The sequence below is a fragment of the Mesitornis unicolor genome, unplaced genomic scaffold, assembly GCF_000695765.1.
Source record: "Mesitornis unicolor isolate BGI_N332 unplaced genomic scaffold, ASM69576v1 scaffold18123, whole genome shotgun sequence".
Classification (NCBI taxonomy): domain Eukaryota; kingdom Metazoa; phylum Chordata; class Aves; order Mesitornithiformes; family Mesitornithidae; genus Mesitornis; species Mesitornis unicolor.
This window is the reverse complement of record NW_010174163.1, coordinates 32,753-51,556: the sequence shown is the minus strand read 5'-3', so window position 1 is coordinate 51,556 and position 18,804 is coordinate 32,753. Positions and strand designations below refer to the sequence as shown.

The following is an 18,804-nucleotide window of genomic DNA, read 5'->3' as shown; positions in this document are numbered from 1 at the left end:
GAGGAGGAGGATGGGGGGGCCGAGCGAGGGGGGAGTGGAAGGGGCCGAGCTTGCCACAAACCGGGGCTATGTGCGAAGAGAAAGTGCATCAGTTCGGGGAAAACCAGCCTAGGGGGCACTTCCGAGCAAGCGGAGCGGGGAGACTGCGAGGGCCGGGCAGCGGGAGACAAAGAGAAGGGAGGACATGAGCGGAGGCACAGGGGGAGAGCAGGGCATCAGCTGAGCGAAATCGCGCAGGAAAAGCTCTTCCCCTCCGGCACATCCCTGAGAAGCGCAGGGCCAGGTTCCCACCCCTGCTTTTGGGCGAGAAGACAAAGCAGCAAGTGGCCCCATGGGGAAGGGGGGTGAGAAAGGAGGGGAGTCGGGTGAGCCGGAGGCGCAGATCCGCTTCTACACCTGGGAGGAGATCCAGAAGCACAACCTGCGGACGGACAAGTGGCTGGTGATAGAGCGAAAGGTTTATAATATCACCAAGTGGGCATACAGACACCCGGGGGGGCACCGAGTGATCAGCCACTGCGCCGGCGAAGATGCCACGGTAAGGACCCACGCACGGCCACCCCCGCGGGTGACACCTCCCCGCTCTCACCAGCAGCCTCTTGACAGGTCACTGCCTTCCCGGTGCTTCCTGAGAAGTGAGGCAGCTTTCGTGCAGGCAGCTGCCTTGCCTTTTTCTCTCTCCCCATCTCACCACCTGCTGTACACCCAGCTCAGCTCTTGCGCTGCTTTTAGGAGCGGAAATTTGGTCCAAATGGATGCAGCTCCTCCACTGAGCCATGGCGATTCGCAGCATCTGGAAGATTGGTTGGTGGAGATTGGTGGGCTCTGCTTAAGTCCTGCTGGTTTGTCTTTGTCTCTTGTTTGTGCTGTGCCTGGAGCGCTGAATTCATGAGCAGAGTGTCCCAAATCTTCCCCTCTTCGGGGTGTAGTCTGTGGCATGCAGAGTCATGGCAGCCAAGCACAAGAAGGGGTTAATAAGAGGCTAGTCTGTGTTTCAAAGTTGCTTCTGTGAGGAAGGTGAGCTTGAGGCTTTAAAACAAGGAGCTTTTTAGCTTTTTTTTTTTCCACAGGAGAAAATTCTCTAGAGAATTTAGTTACAGGTTTCTACAGAAAAGAGAGGGGGAAAAAAAAAGGAAAACCATTTGGTGCTGCTACAGCTGCTCCTGCACTTCACGGCTTGGTTCAGCTACCTCTCATGTTTCAGCAACTTAAAAAAAAAAAGACAAAAAAACCCCCAAAACCCCAAAGCAAACAAACAAACAAACCTTGATAAAGAAACAAATTGCATCAGAGATTATTGTCTGCAGTTTCCCTCAAAGCCACCTTCTTCAGAAGTGCATCCAGAGAGCGTGTTCTCTTCCCCAGGGCATTAGCCTATAGTTATAAAATTTAAACTGCCTCAGAGCTTTTCCGAATATGTGCATGGTAAGCGGCAGGAGAGCCCAAGCTGTAACATTAACTGTTCGTCTCCCATGGCTCTGAACACCTTAGCAAGGAGGAGGCTCTGCCTGTGGCAGGAGTTACTAACCTTTCCTTTCCATTAGTCTCCATTTGCCTGTGCTCTGTGGTTATTTTCCACTCTTTTCCTTAAAGCGTTGAGATGCGTTTTGGTGTTCCTGTCCCCTCCCAATAAATCCTCAGAATGAATAGTTTCCTCCCTCAAAAAAAATGGGACAGGTTTTACTTTCAGTTGCTTAAAGGCAGGCCTGCTGAAACGAGAGGAATTTGACTCCTATCCCTAAGAATTTAACTCCAGTATCTCCACTGGAAACCAGAAAGCATCTGCTTTTGCATTTGTCTCCAATCCTCACAAGGGAGACTGAAACACAGGCTTGTGGTTGTACTACTGCTGGTTCTCCTCCCACCTCCCCAGCACACGCTGCATCCAACCAACCTCAGAGCACGCTCCGGGAAGGCATGGTCTTAAGAACACTGAAATTGTTCATCACCACTTTCGGCACTAAACCTGAACTCGTATATGGTTTCCAGCTTTCCTGTGGTGAATAGCAGTTTACTGCCAAACAATCTTTCTCTCATTCAGGGTGAGAAAGCCTTGGCCTTGACCCTGTCAAGGCTTACCTAACAAGTTTCATTCTGTGTTGTGAGATACCACAACTGGAAGAGCTTAGGAAGAGGAAAAAGCAATGATAAAAATTCAGTTTAACATGCTTACATTTCTAGTTCTCACTAGAAATGAGCAAGAACCATCTTTCTCAGATTCTTCTTAGCACCATGTGTAGTTAGTACCTCCAGTCCAGCAAACACGCACCAAAGGAACCTCAGCATCTTCTCCATTTACCTTGAACCAATCCTCTAGAGGATCCTGTGTATCCTTCTACCACAAGGTGCCCACTGACAGACTCACTGAACTCCACATCTGTGCTGGGCCACTCTACAAATGCCCTGCTTGGTGATACGTGAGCTAATTCATCTCAGGATGCTCCCAGGACAGCTACTGAGAAGCTTCCATGGCAGCTGCTATGTTCAGCATGCCCAGCTCATGCTGGTCAGGTTAGGAGTGCCCAGGCTAGCTTATGCACGAATTTCCCCTACAGGTACTAACAACACTGAGCATTCATTCATTTTAGGCCATACTTTAACATGCTGAGACAAGATACTGGTCTGGGATAACTTGTTCTGGTATCACATCATGCACAGTTGCCTTCAAAAAATGAAGGCAAGAGAATGCAAGGGCACCTTGCAATCTCTCTGCTCCAGAGATGTTCAAGGATGTGAAAGCACATCCTTGTACTGACTGCACTAAGCATTTCAAATGCTCATGTACAGTTTATATCTCAATAATACAAAGCTTTTTTTCACTAAAAGCACCTGGAACAATTTGCACTTGCCAATTTCCCGTAAGACACTTCAGCTTATTTGGCCAGTAGACCACAAAGCTGGGAGGTCAGGTGTGAGTCTCACATGGCACTTCCCAGAGACTATCCTTTGCCTTTTGCTTTTTATCTCCTCTAGTGCAGAACTGAGGACAACACCAAAATTCGGGTAGTATCTTACATTTGGGATCTATTAGTAAAGGAGATGTTTGAGATATAACTCATAAAAGCAGTCCTTCCATCACTGTAGCTTTCTGTCTGATGATGGTAAGATTATTGCAGGAGATGTTATTCTCTCTCCTGAAAAATCTACATTGAAAAATCCCATTCTCTACATATGCTGATGACATACATGGGTATTATGTCTCAGTGAAGGTAGTACTTTCCTGCTGCTGGTATTTCCCTCGTGGCATAGGCTTGTGATAGCAGTGAGGTGGAAGACAGGTAGCTTTGGGTAACTGTGTTTTGACTCACATGGTTTCATTTCTGACCAATTCCAACCTTTACTTTTCATTGCATCTGAAAAGAAGTGAGGCTTGATAGTTCAGAGGCAGAGGAGAACTCTCCCTGGAAAAGTCATGACAGAGCTTTTATAAGAACGTTTAGAAAACAAATACACTATTGGTAGGGAAGCCCCAGGTAGGCAAAACCACCTTCTAGGTGGTCAGGCAAAAGCTGGTGTTCTGAGTCATCCACCAATTAACATAGGACAAAGCAGCGAGATCTCCATCACAGTGAGCAGATGGTACCCACTCAGGCCTCCAAAGACTTTTATTCCTCTGTTAGTTTAAACAATATTGAGTCAACATTCATTGATGCTTCCTATGGGTGCACCCTCTCCCTATTTCCCCTCCTTCTTCCCGTGTCTTCACCCCAGAATTGCAAAACCTTGCAGCAGCTACAGTCAGCTCTTCCCTTCCACACTCACTCTGCTCTTCCCTCCTCTTTCACATCACCTGCAAATTGCACCAGGGAAGGAAACTAGCAACAAGGCTTCACGTTTCAGCCACACATTTATGGGTCCAGGAGCTGAAAATGCCACAATAACTCAAGCAGTAGTAAAAAAAAAGTCAAAAGTCACTGGTCTCACTCATGCTGGGATACATTTTCCCAGCAATGCAGTCCTCATGAGTGGACCTGGACAAATTTAATCCAAACATCTTCCCGTGAGAACGGGGATCACTTTGTCCATGAAACTGGTTACAAAAGGTAACTGGCATGAGAGCTGAGCTGGGAGTAACTAGGTGGTGCTTTACAGATAAAGTGCACCTCAGTTTCATTCCTGGCATTTCAGTTTGCCTCCTCCATTGAAATGACTTCTTTTCCCCTCCTCCTTACTTCTTCACCCATAGTGTCTGGCATTTTATGACTTTTATAACCTTTAAATCATTCCACAGAGTTTTATTTCTCTCCTGCACCTGTAACTAGCTCTTCTCTCCCCCTCACCCCACTGCCAGTGCTCCATCTCCAACTTATCGTATATAATTTCTTTAACTTGAAGTTCGATGGCTTAGATCAGCTTTCACTCTCCCTCCTTCTATTCCTCCCACAGCAAAACTTCTATGGTCAAAGATAATTTTGAAGCTCAATCCAAAGTCTTGGAATCAGGTGAAAGTTCCTATTGATTTTGGTGGACTTTGGGACCAAGGTTGTTGGCCAGTATTTTTGAACACCAGGGCTCAACTTTTGATGGAGGTCAGCTCCCAGAAGGGTCAGCTGGACACAGTGAGCACTTTCCAGTCTGCCCTTTCTGTTTAGAGCCAGAAATGAGATTTTAGTTGGTCCCTACTATTGTTAGACAATGGGACAAAGGTGGAAAGGCTGAAGTATGGTACTCCTGACTTCTATTTTTGGCTGTTTTTTTTCTGTACCAGTCTTAGCACTTCAAGTAATTACATCTTTACAGCTCTCCTAGGTGATTTTCTAGAGTTAACTCCAGTTCTGTGCAGCGAGAAAAGGGCAAGGACAGAGAAGGAGTTTCTGACTTTGGTCAACTTTCTGTCCCTATCTTTGGGGTTAAAACTCAAGCCATGCCATGTGAAAGGAGGGGTGTGCAAGCTCTCACTGCTAGCAGCAGATGCATCAAACATACTCTCCTATCAGGCATCTGTAGGACATAGGTAGACAAAAACATTCCCCAAAAGGGGAAGGAGTCCAGAAAAAGATGACCTAGGCAAACTCATGAATGCCAGGATCGAAAATAATCTACAGACAAGGCATTGTACTTCCATATTAGAAGTCTTGAAAATATGTAAGAAAAATAATATACCAGCTGGGTTTCCTGCTTTCCCAGCCTCGGGAGTATATGGGATAGAACTTATTTCACAGGTTTCATCAACATTGAGTTTCATCTCTCAATTAGCTTTTGCTGCTGAAACTTAACAAGCTATTTATGTCTATTGTCACGTTTGAGAGATTTCGGTAAAATGTACCCAACATTCAAGGCATGTACTGAATAAAGAATATACTAGCAGTCTTGCAAAAAATTAATGGGGACAAGCAGCCATATACCACAGCACAGTAGAAATGACAAGAAGTCTTATCATATGTATTGATAACTATAATCTTGTCAAGACTCCTAACCTGCTTAGCATATTTTAGAGTAATGAATAAAGTTGCTTTTTGGTGTAGGTCCATTTTTGAATGGGGTCCTAGCCACTGCTAAGTTTGATAGCAAGCACTTTAAAGCAATTGCTTAAATTCCTGGTATACAACTGAGTTTTTGGTTTGGCTCCTTTCTAAGACATTTTACTTAGACTTACATGGAGATAGAATTGCCTGTATATCTAGAATATGGTTCTAGAATAAAGAAGAGTTAAGGTAGCATTCAGTAACTCATCTTAGAGAACAAAAAGAGAAAGGCAGTCTCCAAAATGAAAGAGTCACCACTTTTTCCTCAGCAGTGTTAGTGCTGGGAGCTACAGGTTTGGCCAAAACATCCAGTAGTACTTTTTGTATCTGCAGTCATGTCCAGGTTCAGTCACCACAGATGCCCCCTCTCTTGAATTGCCTCCAGGCAGCAGACTTTCAAAAAGTATTTATATCCTAGTGGGGATTTGCACAAATTCCTCTCTGCCTACCTTCTAAGCGGGATTTAGGTATTTAGTTGCTTAGAAAAACAATTCTTGAGGTGGCTTTCACCATATGGCAAGATAGAATCCCAGCTCTCACCACCTGCTTGCTACTAAATAAGCAAATTCATCAGCCTCTAATAGAAGTACTGCACTGAACAGTGATCACAGAGGTGGAAGTCAGTCTGACACCCCTCTTTCACCGTAACACGGGGGGACAACTGCAGAAAAGGACAGTGCTGGAGATGGATGGGAATGACACAGTGAGTAGGAAGCAACAGCTTACACCTGAATCTCACACAGTTACTCTTATTCCTACTGCAGGATGCATTCCAGGCCTTCCATATCAATCCCACCTTGGTGCAAAAGTTTCTCAAGCCATTACTTATTGGAGAGCTCGCTCCAGGGGAACCTAGCCAGGACCGAGATAAAAACGTGAGTATTTGGTTTTGAGCTGGGATTTATGATGGGTATATTCCACTGTTTTTTTTTTCCTGTTGGGATGTCCTCCAGGTCAGAGGCAGGCAGGTTATAAAGGTCTGTTCACTGCAGGCAGCTCCAGAGAAGGAGAAAAGCACTCAGTGAATGAACACCTCCATGTAGCAATGTGCACATCCCAGTTGAGATTAAAATGAGCGTAGGAGGGAAGCGACACATTCAGACTGGCTGTGCAAGTCTTTCCCACAGAGCCACCAACAGCTCTATTGTGTCCCATTTCTAGCAGCCCATTCCAGGTGTCCTGGACTGATTCTATACTGAAGGCAAATGTGAACATGTGAACTGGGAGGAGTGCACAAGCTTTTGTGACTGGTGTCCTTCCTGCTATTCCTTCTCTGGTGACCAAGCTCTAAAACACATGTCATTGTTTGCCTGTTACGGGGGAAGCAGAGGAGTGGGCAATGAAGTCTGAAAAGACTTCCAAAACAAGTGGCTCACCACCTCAACAAGACTTGACTCTCTTTCACCATTTGCTCTGCAGCTCCCCTTGACAGATTAACTCCCAGGGAAATATCTCTTTGAGACTCAAACTGGCTTATCCTGCTGAGCCCAGTACCAGCAAAGGTCTGGAGAGCAGCCACATTTGTGCCATGCATGGCACAAGCAGTAGGCACCTATGGGTGAAGTGAACCAGAAGTCTTGTTTTGGTGGCTATCCTTAAGCAGCAGCAACCCAGCAAGTAACTTTTCTATCCACTCCGCATCCTCAGCGCAGCTCCCTATCCCTCTCAGACAGTTCCTTCATTCATTATTCAGGCACAGTGCCCTGCATGACTAGCTTTTGCCATGAAACTCAATCCTGTCCTGTTGTTTGTGGCTGGCCATGATTATGATATATCTGTATCGCTCACAATAGAAGAGACAACGCTAACCCGCAGTAATTCAGGAATGCTCTTCATGAATGACTGCACGGTAGCTGACCCACATATTAAATAGATGATGGGTGCTCTCATATTGGGTGCTCTTCATCAGAGCTCTGGAATTATGCATAAGTAATAGAACTGAATTCTCCCTTTCTCCAGCTGCCTCTTTAATACTTATAAAGCTCATTCAGATGAGAGTCATCAGCTGATGTTACTCAACAGAGACAGCTAGTGCCCCTGATTCACAGCAGCAGGCTTGAATTACTCTCCTAGCTCAAGATGCAAAAGGTCAGGACGTGGGCTCAGCCCAGACAGGATGTTTATTCAATGCTATGAAAACTTAGGATAGTGTGAATACGGAGGCAGGTCCTTCCTTACTTCTGGAGTAGCCAAGCAATGCAAGAAACAGCCATGGTCCTTAGTATGGAACTTAGCCTGCCTTCCTCAGACACATTCAGATTTACCTATAAGCTTCATACTCTGTCTTGCATGTCTGTTTTGCAGTCCCAGCTGGTGGAGGATTTCCGGACCCTGAGGAAGACTGCAGAGGACATGAACTTATTCAGAGCAAGTCCTTTGTTCTTCTCTCTTTATTTGGGCCATATTATTGCAATGGAAGTTTTGGCCTGGTTAATGGTTTCATACTTCGGTACTGGCTGGATCACAACTCTCATCCTTGCCTGCATCCTTACAACTTCCCAGGTGAGAAGTAGTAGGCATAAAGCATACTGACTACACAGATCACTCAGGAGAAGGCCAGTGTGCACTGAACTTTTCATATTAGATTAATTACTAGTTCAAAACATTCACACCAGTGAAAAATATTCACAACATACCTGCCACTGTGGTGCCTTCTGGCCACCCCTACCCACTGCTGATTTTGTGTATGTTCCTCACCTCTTTGGCCTTTACTTCCACATGTTGGTGGACTTTGTAGTGTTAGGTTTATGGTTGGACTTGATGATCTTAAAGGTGTTTTCCAATCTAAATGATTCTGTGATTCTATGTTCCCCTTCAGAACAAAAACAGAGGTCTTCACCTTCTCACTTCTATTAAACCCCCTCTTCCTCACACTCACAACTTGCCTTCTGTCTCCATTTCCTTTTGTGCTTAACTCTGGTTTCAAACAGCTTCCTAACTACTTGATTTCCCATCATCCCAGGCCCAGGCAGGGTGGCTGCAACATGATTTTGGACACCTCTCTGTCTTTAAGAAGTCTTCCTGGAACCACATCGTCCACAAGTTTGTCATTGGACACCTGAAGGTAAAGGAGTTTATGGACCCAGGGCACTCGTGGAAACAACTGCAGTCACTTGTTAAAGTAGGAAACTGCAGCTCTAAACCTTTCCACAGTGAGCAGAGACACAAAGGAGAAGTCAGTGACCATCGCACATGCAGCTGTTGTGCAGAAGAGAGAAGAGACCATAAGCTATTACAGAGCATGGTAGTTTCACAAGCTTCAGTGGAACTGCACCAATTTATAGCAGCTGAGGACAGAGCTTATTAAATTGCATAAAACCCTATTTTGGCATCCCGTCATATTTTTACTATGCACTCCACTAAGGTATAATATTCTTCAAATGTCCCATCCTGGTGCATCCTATCCATTCCCATCCAGCCTTCAGAACTTCTATCCTGTGTACGGTCCAGTGCAGTCCAGGCATTTCAGCATCCCCCTGCAGTAGGAACTTGCAGAGGAGGGGACATAGGTTTGCACATTCTCCCAAAGCCACTTGGTCTTGCCTGATTCCTCACAGGCACAGGCAGTATAGGCAAACTGGTAGGATAATTGGTAAGGAAGCAAGAGGGTTTAGTGGTGGACTTGGTAGTGTTAGGTTAATGGTGGGATTCAATGATCTTAAGGGTCTTTTCCAACCTAAATGATTCTGTGATTCAACTATTAAAAACAGCTTCACATGTGGAAAGCCATGGTGACATGAAATTCACTCAAAGTATATTTATTCCCTGCTTGCTCAATATATACAATCCTCAGTGAGGGCAAAGCAGCCCTCTGAAGCCAGCAGTTTCATAGGAACTGACAGCTTAGACACTTACTGCTTATTGCTATTTCAAAAGCAAGTAACAGTTTGGCTGTAATCAGAGTTGCACTGTTGTAGTTTATATAAATAAATGGATAATCCTACCATGAGAGGAACTGCACTTTTCCATGGAGTAACTCCTTGTTCTTGTATCTGCCCAGGGTGCCTCTGCAAACTGGTGGAACCATCGTCACTTCCAACACCACGCCAAGCCCAACATATTCAAGAAGGACCCAGATGTGAACATGCTGCATATTTTTGTCCTCGGAGATACACAGCCTGTTGAGGTAAGGCAACGTGGGTAAAATGTGGAAAACCACTGTCCTAAAGGGCTTCAGAGAATGGTTGTACAATACCAGGAGTTGGCCAGTATTGGTAGACATGACTTACACAGTCAAGACTTCCAGGAATGCTAAAAAAGGAAATGCTTCATCCAGGGATTTCAACTGTCTGTGTTGTCTGAAAGGAGTTTGGCCATCACACCCTCCCAGACCTTGGGCTGAAGTGCTAGATTGATTGTGTAATTCCCTGTCCATTTTCTATACAGGAAAAAGTGTTTTGGGGTAGCTTGGAAAAAGCAATCAAGACTGAAAAGAAAGTAGAAAATTATTAAAGAAAACTTAGTCATCGTGGCTTGAAATATCAACACAAGGGGAAAATATGGTGTTCCTCAGTACTTCATCAAGAACATTTCAGAAATTATCTTCCATTTCCACAGAAAGTATCTTCCCATATTAGTCCAGCTGTGCTCCAGACAACCTGTGCAAGGTCCTCTCCATTGGAGCCTTTCCCGTGCAGTTGAGGGCATATTACTTGCATAAGCAATACTGTCTTACATTAACTACGCACTGTTATGCTGCACATGAAAATCAGGCTATGTTAAGGTATTTTAATTCAATCTGTTCTTCTAAAGCCAAAATACTTACTGTCTACTGTATAAAAACCTACACAAGGGACTTAAACCATGGTCTTTTTTACAAGGGAACAAGGATCTCTAGTTTATATTAAAAAAACACAAAACACACAAAAAAACCAAAACAAACAAACAAAACCCAAAGAAACATTTGCAGCAAGTACAGCACAAGGGAATACAACATTACAAAGTTCATGGTTTCTCAGCCAGCTTTTACCCTGCTGAGAAATACTCAGAATCTCCAGACATATGTAAGGGCCATACCTGCCAGTACATGGACATGTATAGAGAATATCTTGCACACAGAATTTTCAAGAGGTAGAAGGGCTCTTACATATTACTAAAATGAAAGCCTTCACCTGGGGTATAAAAAAGTCAGTATCTAGAAGCTGTAAATCAGTATCACACTGTCAAGTGTGTGGGTACCACCCATTTGAAAATCTTGTGCCTGACCACTGGATTTAACAGCAAACCATGGTTCTACCACTTAAAGGGAAAAGTCAGAATGTGAACATTTATGACAAGGAAAACTGCATCTCCCTCCTACAAAATACCTGAAACGCTAGGCCAGCATCAATTTATCCCAATACTTTTTCACACTTGTATATAATCCTTTTCCAGATGATGCTAAGCACATAGCCTTTCAGAGCTCAGACCAGAGTGAATGATGTGGCTGATTTATTGGTGCCACAACACTTACTTTTATTGGGAAGTTACTATGCTGGAAACGAAAATGCAAGTTGTCAGCAATCCAGATTCTCCATGCATGAGCTCCCTGTATGAACACTCCTGGAGCTTAAAAATGACACTTCTGCATAGCTCTAAATAGTTTGCTATGGATATGAGGTTAGGAGACCAGGTGCTTTTGGCTCCCTCTTTTCACTGAAAAGAAATGGGCATCTGCAAAAATGCAGCAATCTAAAGTCCAAACCTGTGTTTAGAGAAGTATCTCTGCATCTGCACTCTGTAGGTGGACCGTAAGTGATACAGGAACCAGTGCAGAATAGCTCTCAATGACAGCACTCTTATTTCCTATCACTTACTGTCAAACTAATGACACAACATTATAGATTTAAGTGCATCTGTGTGACTTGCCATAACAGCAACTAAGGACCATGCTAGTTTGTCCACTGTTGGTAAAGTCAGCTTTTACAAGACCTGGCTAATGGCAGGAGTTCACAGGGGCTGATGGCTGCAGAAGTCAAAAAGGATCAATGGTTGGGACATTTGGTATGGAAGACTACCCAAGGATCAGTGTCTTGCACTGGCATACTGTATAGTGATTGACCAAAGGTCAACCTTTATGCCTATCAACCACACTTGTATTGGTAATGGAGACGATAGTAGCTCTTAGCACAGCCACAGGCATGGCAGAAGGTGGAGAAATGTGTTAAAATGCCATCAGGCTCTCAAGTATATAGAAATTATCTGAATATCAAGCCAGAAGACTTTAAAAAGGAATTTACTCCTAGAACAATTACAAAGTCAAGGTATTTAACCATACCAAAACACTTTTTACATGGTGGTGTGAATATAGTCAGAAGTCTCCAGTCAATAAATAAATAAATAGTGCAGAAAATCTTCTCTTACATGTGAGTGTCATAATCCAAGCCTGAACTTTCTCGTCTGTGTCCTGCAGTATGGAAAGAAGAAGCTGAAGTACCTGCCTTACAACCACCAGCATGAGTACTTCTTCCTCAGTGAGTATCTGCCCTGCACTCATCCCTTTTCCCTGAATGCTAGTTGACTTTTCCAGCCCCTACTGTGTTAGCAAAGCAAATCCTTAAGTCTCAACTCATCCTTCCCTTCCTCAGGGTCACCATCCCCTGCGCAGGTCCCAAAGTCAGTTCAGCGCATTCTCAATGATATCCAAGCATCTTGAACGTTGCCAGCATGGCTGTGTAAAGGAGGCAAACAGCAGAGACTGGAAAATAACCTCAGTGTGAGAGGCTCCACAGAAAACTGCATGTTGCCAGTCAATGCTCTTTGATAAGTCAAGATGAATGGGTGTAAAGCAGAGCCTCCTTTCTCCACAGAAAGGCAACCGTCCCACCATCACCAGCACCTCACCCCTTTCAGCAGCGATAGGCAGACTTTTCCTAGAACCCGTCCAAAATCACTGGCTCGCTTTCATGTCACATGTCTTTCCACCCCTCTGATGGCCAAAACATTTCCCTTTGCTTTGCAGTCTTCCCGCCTCTGCTCATCCCTGTGTATTTCCAAATCCAAATCATCTCGACCATGATCAGGCGCAGGTTCTGGGCGGTGAGTGTAAAGTTCCCTTGATCTTTATGGCGTCCAGCTGGCTCGTAAGAAGTCACACATGAGTAGGGAGGGAGGCCAGTGGGCAGGGATCGTACTTTGCTGTATTAACTACTCAGCATCCCTAACATCACCAGCAAGGACACATTATATGAGATAGGCAAAGCAATGCCTAATGTCTCCTCTCTTCCCCTAGGACCTAGCCTGGGCCATCAGCTACTACATGCGCTACTTCATCACATACATCCCATTCTATGGCGTTCTGGGATCCCTGTCTCTCCTCACTTTTGTCAGGTAGGAGGTAAAGGGCATCCTGGCTGCTCTCCTCTCCCTCCAGGATCAGGTGAACCAAGTCTCAGCTCTGCTGGGCACTGCAGACCTTTGGTATTTAGGTCCTCTGCAGTCATTGACCTCCCTGTGTGCTACCTTGGCTATTCCCACTGCTTCATTTTCCTCTTATGATCTCCCAGTTTTACCTCCCCACTGCAGAGCTGGTTCTGGTGCTCAGCATCTTCCTCTGCCCACATCTTCCCCTGCCCTTGTGATGGTCCAGCCAGGATTCTCCCCTTTTCTCATTCACTGTCCGATACCAACACTTTTATGCATTTTTCTCCATTTTGGTCAAGGCTGGACCCTTCCAGAATGCCTCAAGCCACCCTCTTCCCTGTTTACTGGGAAGGTAATTGCATGAGCCCTCCTGAACACTGTATGTGCTTTCCAGTAAGTGAAACACTCACCACTCCTCCCAGTGTGGAAGACAGCATGGCCTGTACACTGGCTGGTACCAAAGAAGGGCATTCAGTCGCACAGTCAGCATCAGTTTTAGGAAAACATTTCATGACACTGAAAACCATTTTCTGAAACAAAGAAAGAAAGAAACAAATATTCGTTTTTTTGAGTGACAATAAAAGGTAACAGATGTACAAAACCCTGCACAGTATTAGACCTTTTGCCTCCGCAAAATTTTATGTCACTGTTCATTACTTCAGTTTTCAAAGTTTCAAAATACTTTCAGTTTACGGAAAACAGGAGATTCAAAAGACATACTTTTGTGTAAGTGCATAAGAAAATTTTTTGGTCTGAAATCAAGCTGAAAAACTTACGACAACTGGCCTATTATTTCCAAAACTACCTTACTGTGATAAAGCTAAAAGTGCAAAAGGAAGGGCAAAATTGCAAATTTAGATAATTTTCTTTTTCAGAAAACAAGTCTAAAGTCTAGAACAAGGAGGGTTCTGGACAACTCCCTTGTCAGCATACATCTAAGTCTCAGCATAGAGAAACTACCTGGGGTAAAGAGAAGAAAGTGCATTTATGCAGACTACTGTACAGGTGCTAAAAATGCAGTTATATACCATAAGTAATAAGAAAAGCTGCTCTAAAGTGATACCCAGCCCAGGGCAGAGTTGAGGCTTATGGTAAAGGTACTGAGAAAGCAAAGGAAGGCTGGGAGCCACAGTGCACTGAGCCTGACACTCAGCTATCACCAGTGGATTTTGAAATCAATGTATATCCAGCAAGCAATGGGACAGATGGAAACAGTTCTGAGAACTTCTAAATCAGGGCTTGGGGTTTTTTTCAGGGAATTGAATCATCTTGATTTACCAAAAGGAAAAAGTAACATATTTGTCTCATATTGTGGTCTGCAATGTAAAATGTTGTGGTTTTTGCCTGTTTTTGAAGGTTTCTGGAGAGTCACTGGTTTGTGTGGGTCACCCAGATGAATCACATTCCAATGGAAATTGATTGTGAGAAGCACAGAGACTGGCTTAGCTCTCAGGTAACTGGGAGGGGAAAGAACACCCTGTTTCACCTCAAAACGGATTAGAAAATTACCCAAAGAGCAGATGGGTTACCACTGTCCCCAGGTACTAATGGTCTCTGTCCATGACCCCTCCCATCAAGATGTTGTCCCCAGTGCCAGTAATGCTGAGTCAAGACATGGAAGTCCAAACTTCTGTAATTAATTTGACAATCAAAAGGTTCCTTCAGATTCAAGGCAGTATCAGGTTCAAGAAGCACAATTTGGCTTTTCTGTGTAGGGTATTTTGGTGTATCCATATGAGCAAATAGAAGAGCCCCAATGAAAATGAAAGCTGAAGAGAAAGCTCAAATTATTTCTAAGGTTTATATTTCAGCAATACAGACTGAAATTAAAACCAGCTGCTTTCTACATCTGTTTAATGCCTGATCAGACAAATCCACCCTGCTGAAAGGATACCTCTGAGTGACAGTGGTCCATGTCCTATTCAGACCTAGAGGATACCGAGAGCAGCTTTGAGTCTGGCCATAGGGATTTAGTATAATCGAGCTGAGAGAAGAAATCATCTCATGTGTGAATTAGTATAATTTTTGTAGTTGTATATATTTGTAGTTGTTTATGGGATCTTGAAGGTGAGCTTTCAAAGTGCTGAAAGCACTCCTCTGTGCTGAAAGCACTACTCAGGAAAGCTCCTAAGCATTTGTTTTAAATTAAGCATGTGAATAGATTCACTGAAGTCATGGGAGTGTTCAGATATTCACCTTAAGCTTTTGCTTAAGCATTTTATGCAACTGGAATTTGTAGACAGAAAGAAAGAGGTTGTGAGAGTGAGAGATATGGGGAGGGGGATTATAAGAGAGATACACTGAGTGGGAGGGAGAGACAGAGAAAATGCGCGTACGACAGAGAGAAAGAGGTAAGCCTCTTTGACACACTGATGTGTGTAAAAACACAGCTTAGCCAGTTCAGAGCGTAAGAGGATTTTAAGAAAGACTACCTCATTTTGCAGGCATTAATAGCCAGAGTAGCTAAGAAATATGTCCAGAATATTCAGATTTTGCACTTCAGGCAAACTGGGCAGTAACTGGATGGGATGGGGAAGGCAGGATTTCTGTGTCCATGCATTATTTCTCCCTCATTTTTCACCTCGGTCCTGTTTTTAACCATCTGATCTGAGATTTAGGAGTTCATACTTAACTGATGTGTGACTCATCACCAAATGTCCACAAACGCCCTTCTTATGTGGTCCCCTTTATCACTGGTCAAACCTGTGGAGACGTGGTCAGCACAACAGTTGACAGTAAGCCCTGGAGGAGGATTAAAGCTCCCCTTTCTGCAACCAGCTATCTCAGGACAGCAGTCTTCTGCTGTAGGAGACACATCAGCCCTTGCCACAGGCAAGAGGAGCTTCCTTCTGATTTTAGAGGGAGGCTTCACGAATCTTCACGGCTGCTTGTTTCCCTTCACAGATGGCAGCCACTTGCAATATCGAGCAGTCCTTCTTCAACGACTGGTTCACCGGACACCTGAATTTTCAAATTGAGCACCAGTGAGTATGGACCCAGGTTATCACAACACTGGACTTGAGGGGAGGGAAACTGCTAAAGGCATGTGTGTGGGATGGGGCAGGATCTTTGGAGCACTGCCATATGCCAAGAGATTCCCAGACTACTTGGGATCATAGTCTGCTTCTACTGCAGGCATGGCATCTGTCTCTCTCACTACCAAATACTTCAGCTTTCACTCTCACAGTTTTAATTTGGGGTTTAATTAGGAGTCAGTGCCATGGCAATGGACTCGTATCCTAAGCTAACTATTTGAACTTGAGGATCCATTTCAGAATCTCCTCCCCTTGAGTAAAAGCACTTCAGCATTTTATAGCATGGGACAAGTGTGTGGGACTGTGTATGCTGCTGGGTACCAGGTTCCAGAAAAGACACTGGAATCAGGGCCATATGGACAGTTTGTTGCCAGTGACAACACAAAATGTAGATGAGACGGCATTTAGGGTAAAGCTGACTGGTTTGGAAGTCAGCTTAGGAAATCTCCATTGAACAGCACAGGGCAAGGTTTTCCCAAATCCTTCTTTACCTGTTTTGCTGTTCCATGAGCTTCCAGAGATGGGAAATCAATGCATTCAGTTTTCACAAGCCTCCTTGAACTGGAGGACCTTAAAGCAGAGGTACCTTTCTGTTCCTCTCTTTCTTTTGTCTGATTTTGCAGCTTGAGGAGAAGGCATTAATAATTAGTCCCTATGAGGCAGACAGAGAAGCCCAACCCTTGGGGTTCATCTCTAGAGTTTTCTCAGGTTTGTTTTTCTTTCTCTATTCAAGTCTGTTTCCAACGATGCCACGGCACAATTTCTGGAAGGTGAAACCTTTGGTGAAGTCATTATGTGCCAAGTATGGAGTCCAATATGAAGAGAAGCCCCTTGGAAAAGCATTTGTAGACATCGTTGGGTAAGGTCCTTCTAGTATTATCTGCAGCTTGCAATTCATTGTTACATGAACATCCTGTATCTTCTAGTACAGAGAATTCAGGATGCTATAGACCCTTCAGAAATACTGTGTCGATATGTCATAATCTGGTGTCACCACGTTTATAATAATCTTCATATCACAGTCCAAGGAACACCTGCAGAAATGTTGAGTCACAGCAGAAATTACACAGCTCCACTGATTTAGTGGACTAACAGCAAGTGATGACAGATGGGAAGCTGCTTCCCTACAACATGGAGGAAGAAATAACTATCCCCCAGAACAATTTCTGCAACCAGAACACTACCATCAAAGTACTTAGTGAGCATTTGGATGGGTACTAACCTGACCTAATAAGAACCTTATAATACCTTTTTTATAACACCTTCTTAATAGGCTATATTTAAGAATATATTTTTAAATGCTCTTCTAACAGATGGTGATTCTTGCTTTCAGGAGCTGGCAGCATATCTCTAAGCTGCAAAGTGAGATGAATCAAAGGGGAAGGAGTCAGGTTACAGCCCATGCTGTTTCCCATTTGAGCCCTGCCAGCAGCAAAGGGCTATTCCCTATAGGCATAGTTGAAACCTGTAGTCTAATAGTCCTTGTCAGGCACACTCTGGGTTAACGTTTCTGTCTCAGTTACTCCGGAGGGAATAATTCATGACAGAGAACATGAGAAAGTATTCTGCAGGCCAGGGATCTCCATTCTCAAACCATTTTGAGCAAATGTAAATTAAAGCAGGTTGGCCCCAACACACAGAAGGGCTGAAAAGTGATTCAACATTTCCTTTGGTTCTCTCATCCAGTTAACACAGAAAATGCAGCACTGAGACCCAGCAGGGTGATGCCCAGCATCCCACCATTCAGAGCCCGTGTCCATGCACAAATTCTCAGAAACCATCTCAGCAATGACTTGCCCTCCATTGGAGGATCATCTCCCTTAAACCATATAAAGCTACATTTCCAGTTGGGCCCAAACCACCTCAGATCTATCACATAACATTTGTGGAGCTGATGCAGATGGGAAATACTGCATGAGAATTCCCGGGGGGAGTGAGGAAACTTCAGAGGTGCAATGTGGTGAGCCCAGGCAATTCTGCTCTGCTGTTTATTCATGGCCAGAGGGCCTACAGATCATGCTGTGGGCATCAGGTTAAGTTCTTGCTCACTGAGTCTCAAACTGGTCACTTTGGGCATCTAAGGAACAAAATAGGTAGCTCTTCTTGCTGTGTTTGGTATACTGGGCAAAGACATTCAATGCTCTAAGGATTCACATTCAAACTCAGTAACATGCTACTTCATAGGAAAAAAAATATGACAGAGGGAATATTCACATGCCAGACAAATTTTATCTTCATTTTCTTTCCACAGGTCCCTAAAGAAGTCTGGAGATCTATGGCTGGATGCTTACCTCCATAAGTGAACATGAATCTTAATGGGGAGGTGTGAGTGACAGGGAGGGATGGGGGGGTGCGTGGGGGGGAATCACGCGTGTGTCTTTTACTCTCGGATTTCAGTCTATATCTACGTGCACAGTTGGAGGGGAGTTTCCTGTCTTGTGAACTGCTACTGGTACGGGCTCAGGCAACCTGTTTAATACAGACAGATTTAAAATGTGCTTCAGAGGATGAAAAACAATGCCAGTATTGCACAAAATTGAAGGTTGGGAGAGGACGGAGAGAAGGAGTGGCTAAAAAAGGGCATTAATATCCAACCTTGACCTTCTCTTTGTAAGATTCATTCTAGTTCTACCTAAAATACACAAGGCCCTGATTCACAAACACATATGACTTTTTAGGCATCAGTGAGTACTTGCAACCCAAGGACACCTCAGTCAACTTACGCCTCTTTCCCATGTTTCTGTAAAAGAGGAACTCAACACAGAGTTTCATTTTGTTATCAAAGAAAAAGTAACTCAGTCCATGATGCCCATCACAACAGGCAGCTCAGGTGGACTGCAATGCCCGTCAACAGGAATCACATCCCACAGGGACCAGCAGCTGCCCCACTAAGATGGGGCTCTCTTGGGCTCCCTCCTTTCTCTCCCTCCTTTCTTTCTCTAATTCTAGCATCACTTTAGTCA

At 44.2% G+C, this 18,804-nt stretch overlaps 1 protein-coding gene across 1 annotated transcript; it reads left to right on the top strand.

Moving 5' to 3' along the window:
• The first annotated feature begins 85 nt into the window (after positions 1–85).
• On the top strand, positions 86–18,393 carry LOC104535393 (fatty acid desaturase 2-like). The gene is made up of 12 exons (XM_010180964.1): positions 86–538; positions 6,230–6,340; positions 7,770–7,967; positions 8,428–8,529; positions 9,466–9,591; positions 11,857–11,917; positions 12,406–12,482; positions 12,676–12,773; positions 14,163–14,259; positions 15,711–15,790; positions 16,575–16,700; positions 18,093–18,393. The coding sequence occupies exons 1-12, from the start codon at positions 332–334 to the stop codon at positions 18,142–18,144; spliced, it is 1,335 nt and encodes a 444-aa protein (XP_010179266.1). The 5' UTR covers positions 86–331; the 3' UTR covers positions 18,145–18,393.
• Positions 18,394–18,804: the final 411 nt, after the last annotated feature.